At 45.9% G+C, this 7,307-nt stretch overlaps 1 protein-coding gene across 1 annotated transcript; it reads left to right on the plus strand.

Moving 5' to 3' along the window:
* Positions 1-277: 277 nt before the first annotated feature.
* Positions 278-6,625, plus strand: LOC118777760 (bile salt-activated lipase-like). Its single transcript, XM_036528902.1, has 11 exons — positions 278-364; positions 1,547-1,694; positions 2,049-2,168; positions 2,628-2,825; positions 3,218-3,348; positions 3,703-3,810; positions 4,237-4,351; positions 4,725-4,911; positions 5,419-5,622; positions 5,746-5,943; positions 6,285-6,625. Exons 1-11 carry the CDS (start codon positions 308-310, stop codon positions 6,472-6,474), a joined length of 1,656 nt encoding a protein of 551 aa, XP_036384795.1. The 5' UTR covers positions 278-307; the 3' UTR covers positions 6,475-6,625.
* The last annotated feature ends 682 nt before the right edge of the window (positions 6,626-7,307 follow it).

Genomic DNA, 7,307 nt, shown 5'->3' on the forward strand with positions numbered 1-7,307 from the left:
GGACATTTCACCACGAGGGCCAATGAAGTGGTGTGTGTGTGTGTGTGTATATGAGTGTGTGAATCTGAGTGTATGTGTGTGTGTATGAGTGTGTGAATCTGAGTGTGTGTGCGTGTGTGCATCTCTCTCCATGAACAGGACGCCACGTTATGCACTGTGGTTCCAGCTCGAACCTCGATCAAGGTTAAGCACCTGTGGTTAAACTTGTACAGTGATAGTGTATCGGCATTGACCGATGCAGCCAGGCTCAGGTATAAATAGCCAGGTGAAGGGTGCCCCTCTCTGACAGCTCGCGTCTGCTATAGCCATGCTGGAGATTGTGCTGGCAGTTGCCCTGTGTCTGGGGTCTGCATCTGCAGCTACCGTAAGTCTTTATTAATGATACATTTCAGAATTCATGCAGGTGAAGGAAGAGAAGGTGAGCGTTTACAGGCATATCTGCTGTCTGTCACTCACCATTGATTTGCCTTCGTAAATTGAATCTTGGGTTTTTCTGTGAGGAAAATAACACCCCCAGGGAGAGAGTTTTGTTTTGGTGGAAGTAATGTGTTTAAAAATGTGTCTTCTGACCACCACAAGTTTGGTGTCTGCTTAGGATATACAGTTTAGCGTCTTCCCTTTGATTAATTTTGAAATACATTTTTTTTCTTTCAAAAAAACCCCACAAAAATTCAGATACTAAATTGATTTTAAATATAACATTTTCCCTTTTATTCTCTTTTGAATAGATTTTGCTTGCTTTCAAAAAAACAAATTAAAGTTAATTCAGATGTTAAATGTTATTTATGAAATTATATAAACTTTTTGAGAGAACAGCCTTGGATGAACCTTACTGATACTGATTTGTTGATGTGAGTAAATTTCAGCAAAATGTGCTTTAAAACGAATGCGCTTTAAAAAAGTGTAAAGATAAAGTGTAAAGATGGTATGACGCTGAGGTCATATGTAACAGTCAGACTAACTAACTAAAACAGATTATGGTCAACACCTTTTCAGGGCACTCATAGGTGCACAGAGACACACCCACCTGCACAAACTCACACAAACAAACAGTGAAGGACCTTGAGTGTTTTTTTCTGTAAGGAACATCATGTGTTGGAATATTGCGTGCGAACATCGCAGCTGTTAGAGCACCGCATACGGGGGTCAAACATGCAGTCCTTACGCAACGCAGACCCTCAGCTGAAGCCTGACCTGCTGGCTCACTTCTTCAGCGAGAAAACAAAACCCAGGGAAAATGTACAGGTGGACAGACAAAACATTTCCAAATGCCACCCCCATTGACTCTCAATATTTTGAGATCCATTGTCAAATTTATATTCTGTTTTTTTACAATTGTTCTGATTACAATTTTTAATAGTTCTAAACAAAATTATACATTTGAATCTCTAAGTAAGCTTTACATTGAAGTAACCCACTTATTTTAAAAGTGGGTTACTTCAATGTAAAATATATTTTCTGCATAAGCTGATGTTTGTGTGTGTGTGTGTGTGTGTGTGTGTGTGTGTGCGTGTGTGTGTGTGCGTGTGTGTGTGTGCGCCTGTAGCTGGGAGTGGTGCACACCGAGGGAGGCATGGTAGAGGGGACAAACCACCGTCTGGGACTGTCTCGCTACATGGACGTGTTCAAGGGGGTCCCCTTCGCGGCTCAACCGGGACGCTTCGAGAAGCCCCAGCCCCACCCTGGCTGGCAAGGTCAGTGCAGCTGCCACACTGAGCCGAGTGCAGTCAAACACATTCCCCATCAATAAAGGGCTCCACTAGGGTCTGTGGCAAAAAGTAACTTATCCAGCAAATATGGTGCTAAATGTACAATAATTAAAAATAAATGCCAAAATGCATGCCATGTATGTATTTCTGTGTTTGCAGTTAAATGGAAACTTTTTAGAATCTGTATAATTTTGACAATCTAATAGATATACACATCTATGAAAGTTGCAAGTAAAATAATTTATGATATACGCAGTAGTGACATTTTTATTTTTAATCTTTAAATGTTATATTTTAGCAGAGGTCTTTGACAGAAGCCTTATCTGTTCCTCTCTGCAGGAGTGCTGAAGGCCACAGAGTTTCGGAAGAGGTGTCTGCAGGTGACTCTCACCCAGACTGATACCAGAGGCAGCGAGGACTGTCTTTACCTGAACATCTGGGTCCCTCAGGGCCGATCTGGTACTCTCTCTATAGCAACTACTCTGAGTATCTACCTACTCCATCTTCAATACATATCGCGTCTATATACTGCACCTTCTCCATCGATATAATGCATCTACACCATCTACAGGACCTACTCCATGTATTTACCTTTCTGTCTGTCTGTCTGTATATAAATCTATCACCGTACTATGGGGTGTGAAATGTCAGGTAAGTCACTATTTTCAGCAGTTGGTTGATTATGTCATGTAAAGATGTCTGATGGGACTTGTTCAGTCATATTCACACAGCTATGTACATGTATGTATGCATGCATGTATGTGAATAATTAACACATACTAAACATATAAACAGATGCAGGTGCTGGCTAAATGTTCTATCTTCACAGCATACTTTCAGTAGAAAAGTTACCAGAGCAAGCAATTCAGCCCTGCCCCCCTGCTCTTGAGTGTCTCATGCCCCGCCTCCTCTCCACAGTGTCCACCCATCTGCCCGTCATGGTCTACATCTTTGGCGGCGGTTTCCTGGTCGGGGGGTCCATGGGCGCCAACTTCCTGGACAACTACCTGTACAGCGGGGAGGAGATCGCAGACAGGGGCAACGTCATCGTGGTGACGGTCGGCTACCGCGTGGGAACCCTGGGCTTCCTCAGCAGCGGTGACTCCAGTGGGCCAGGTGAGCGGGGGGGGGGGGGGGCCTGTGTTGCCATGGCGATGACCCAAGGACAGCGTCCCACCCTGCCTTCCCACTACGCTTTCCCATCCAGCTGCTTGAATCTGTGACAGTCGTTTCAATCACGAGCCGGTGTCCAAATTCGCAAAGCTCACATCTGTGGCTGCAAACGGATGATGGCTACATGAGACACTGTAGTTTAGGGTGGCCGCTGAACACATAGCTAATGTAATGTAATGTAATGTAATGTAGCAACATTAGCTGTGCTGTCTGAGGGGGTGTCCTCCCTTTGGGTGCCCCCCACTGGGGCCTAGCAGAGACCGCGCCAACAGCCTGCAGGGTAGGAGAACCTTCTGGAAAGTGCTGGCTCACAGGACTGTGTTCTCTGATGGCAGGGAACTACGGGCTGTGGGACCAGCACGCTGGCATCGCCTGGGTGCACAGGAACATCAAGGCCTTCGGAGGGGACCCTGACAACATCACGGTGTTCGGAGAGTCGGCTGGGGCTGCCAGCGTTAACTTCCAGGTAGGCCGGCATTTCGGGCCTTCACGTTATGGTCAGGTGTCAGTACTCTGCCCCAGGGCATCCTGGTCATTGAGGTGGGCACAGGAATTATCCAGGGGCTGAGCCTCTCTACTGAAAGCTGGAAGTTTTATTGAATTTCGTTGGCAGACACGCTGCATTTTAGATATTGTCAGTTTATACAACTGGATATTTACTAGCATGGCTCAGGCGAAGTGCCTGGCTCCAGGGAAGAACAGCCAGTCTTGGAACTGAATAATACAAACCCAGCTCCACAAACTGAGTGTGTGTGTGTGTGTGTGTGTGTATGTGTGTGTGTGTGTGTGTGTGTGTGTGTGTGTGTCTCTCCCTGTACAGATTCTCTCTCCAAAGAACAAGGGGCTGATTCGCAGAGGTATCTCTCAGAGCGGGGTGGCCCTCAGCCCCTGGGCCGTCAACAGGAACCCCCGTGCCTTGGCGGAAGAGGTATGCTTTTAGGAAGGATGTCTGTATCACCTGTACAATTATCTCACATTTAAATGCAATATAAACTGTTTTTATATACAATTTTTTTTCACCCAGTTTGTTGATTCAACAAAAGGAGCACTTGGAGTGAGTGGGTTAGGATCAGGGTAAATGTTGATTGACTCCTGATCAATTGAATCTGCGTGTCTGTCTCTTTTGCGTGTGTGTGTGTGTGTGTGTGTGTGTGTGTGTGTGTGTGTGTGTGTGCGCGCGTACATGCGTGTGTGTACATGTGTGTGTGTGTGTGTGTGTGTGTGTGTGTGCATGTGTGTGTGTGTGTGTGCATGTGTGGGTGTGTGTGTGTGTGTGTGTGTGTGTGTGTGTGTGTGTGTGTGTGTGTGTGCATGTGTGTGTGTGTGTGTGCATGTGTGGGTGTGTGTGTCTTAGATTGCTGTAAAGGTGGGCTGTCCCACAGATGAGAAGATGATGCCCTGCCTGAAGATCACAGACCCTGTGGCTCTCACTCTGGCTGGGTCCCTCAGCCTGCACGGCTCTCCCACCAGTAAGCCGCAGCAAGCGGAGCACCAAAACCCAGGGACTGAGGCCCGGATTCAATCAGCCTTTCACATCATATCAGACCCACATTCAATTTATTCAGTGTGGCAGGATCAGTGATCACCATGAGTGACCATGAATGAAAGAAGTGAACTGCTTTTGAATTGAAAAGATATCACTTACGTTTCACTGTGAATCAGCTGTTGCATGTCAACCTCCCATAAAAAAAAAAAAACACATCAATTGTTGATTTGCGTAAAAACTATTCCCGTTAACCATGAATCACCTCAGTTCAGTAAATGAAAAGTTATCATTTCCCTGAACACGACTCATCTGATCTTGTTGCATTCCTCACCTCCCTCCTGCCCCCCCGCCTTCAGACCCGCTCGTCTTCAACCTGCTCCTCGCCCCTGTCATTGACGGGGACTTCCTGCCCGACGATCCCAGCAACCTGTTCCACAACGCCGCGGACATTGACTACATCGCCGGGGTCAACAACATGGACGGCCACATCTTCACCGGCCTCGACGTCCCTTCCATCAACCAGCCCCTGCAGCCCACCCCGCCGTGAGTCTGCCCACGAGATACCCTGAGCCCACCGAGCATGCTGGGAAATCCTCACGGGCCTGAAAACGGGAAAGAGGCAGAAACGGCCATGTCAATATAAGGGAAAATATACACAGTGCAAAAACCAAGGAATACATTTTCAGACATGTCAAAATCTTTACAATACAATACCAAATACAATACAACACAATATACCAGGCCCAGATAGAATACAATGTATCAATCATGTACCAGTTTCATGTACAAATTTTAATTGAATTTATTGAATGTGTTTCTGCTACATGATGTAATACCTGCAAAATTTTACATATCTGAAAGTGGAAATCATTTTTTTCTCTCAGATACATACAGTAAATTTTGATCTTTTTCAAAGCAGCTGTTTTTTTTTAAATATCTCCTCTGAGATTTTGACGTGCCTTTTTTTAGGGAGGGTAGAGGCAGGATGAGAGCAGGCTCTCAGCTTGCTTGTTGAGTTCAGCCTGGTTCTCTGGCTCCTCTCTGTAACAGATCGGTGGTGCAGGACCTGCTGACTGCCCTGACCAGGGAGAAGGGGGAGCAGGCGGCTGCCAGTGCCTACGCTGAGTACACCATTAGCTGGGGGCCTGATCCCAGCAAGGCCACCATCAAGCAGACCGTCGCGGAGATCGAGACCGACTACATCTTCCTGGTGCCCACGCAGGCCGCCCTGTACCTGCACGCTAACAACTCCAGGTGAACCTTACCTGTTTCTGTATTGAGTGGAGTACAGAGGGGGAGGTAACGGAAAGGTGATCAACAGTTTTCCCTCTTTTGAGCTGTTTCTCTCTCTCTCTCTCTCTCGCACGCCCCACCCAGGACCGCACGCACCTACTCCTACGTCTTCTCCGTGCCCTCACGTATCCCAGGATTCCCCAGCTGGATGGGGGCCGACCACGCTGAGGACCTGCAGTACGTTTTTGGGAAGCCCTTCACCACGCCCCTGGCTTACTTCCCCCGGCACCGCGATGTCTCTGGTTACATGATCGCCTACTGGACCAACTTCGCTAGAACTGGGTAACTCCACTCCGACTGCACAAGCCAGATCTTCACTAGAAAGAGATGTAGTCTACACTGAAACTTCCTCTATCCTCTTCCTTCTTCTCCATAGTTCTACAGAATGATATTTTCAGAAGACAAGAAATGAAAAAAAAATCTGTCTCATAATGAATGTGAAAAGGCAAATAGCAATCATAACAAGAAATACAATGCCTTTTTCTAACAATTACTAACAATATAATATTTAGAATATTTTGACATTAAAAATCTGCTTATCTTTAATTTGGTATTTTACATTTACCAAACATTTAGCATGCACAGTATGACCCTTCACCCCCCCTTCTCTGCACCCTCCACAGTGACCCCAACAAAGGTGAGTCTAAGGTCCCCGCCACCTGGCCTGCCTTCACCAGCTCAGGGCACCATTACCTGGAGATCAACACCAAGATCAACCACGACTCCATCAAGCACAAGCTCAGGTCTCGTTTCGTGCACTACTGGACTGTCACCTACGCTAGGCTGCCTTCACTCGCCGATGCAGCAGAGTAGCCGGTCTGGCGCGGAAATTCCGGAGCCCCTCCAGGGAACGTTCCATTCCTCTACTGTGACATCATGCTCCAGAACCCAATCAGAAGCCGCCATGTGAGGCCTATGCATTTGGCTTGAGAGCACCAGCGCTGATTGTGCAGAGGTGATGGAGGTTAGCCACATGAGCAGATATATGGATGCAATAAACCAAATGAGCATGAACTTGTTCCAGTCCCGTTGTTTTTATTATTATTGAGTGTTGTCATTCTGCATTTGTTGATTAAATACGGAATTGTTTACTGAGAGTAAATACATCTGCTATACATCTGCATGCCAATGGCACGCACACAATTAAATCAGTGCAATTCTGACAAAATCCAATATTTGCAGTTAATGACATTCTTTTATTGTTATAAAAGCCTTGCAGAGTCACTTATACATTACATTATTGCATCATTGTCATTTAGCAGATACTTACATAGACTTACAATTTCATCCTTTTATGCAGCTGGATATATTTACTGAGGCAATTGTGGGTTAAGTACCTTGCTCAAGGGTACAACAGCAATGCCCCAGTGGGGAATTAAATGATAAACCCTGCTCCTCTTGTCAATGCATAACCTGTGGACTCTTACAGCTCAATTTTCAAGTAGAAAAAGACAGGCCGCATAAATGTAGTCAGTACTAAACTGTTTTTCATTAACTGTATGTCTATATACATATATTTATATTCTTATATCTATCTCTCTATATATATATACTCTCTCTCTATGTGTGTGTAGCATGCATCATTTTGACAAGGCAGGGCATGAAGTCCGCTTACCCTCAGCTTGACCAAGAAAGGCAGCAACATC

Source organism: Megalops cyprinoides, chromosome 5 (assembly GCF_013368585.1).
Source record: "Megalops cyprinoides isolate fMegCyp1 chromosome 5, fMegCyp1.pri, whole genome shotgun sequence".
Taxonomy (NCBI): domain Eukaryota; kingdom Metazoa; phylum Chordata; class Actinopteri; order Elopiformes; family Megalopidae; genus Megalops; species Megalops cyprinoides.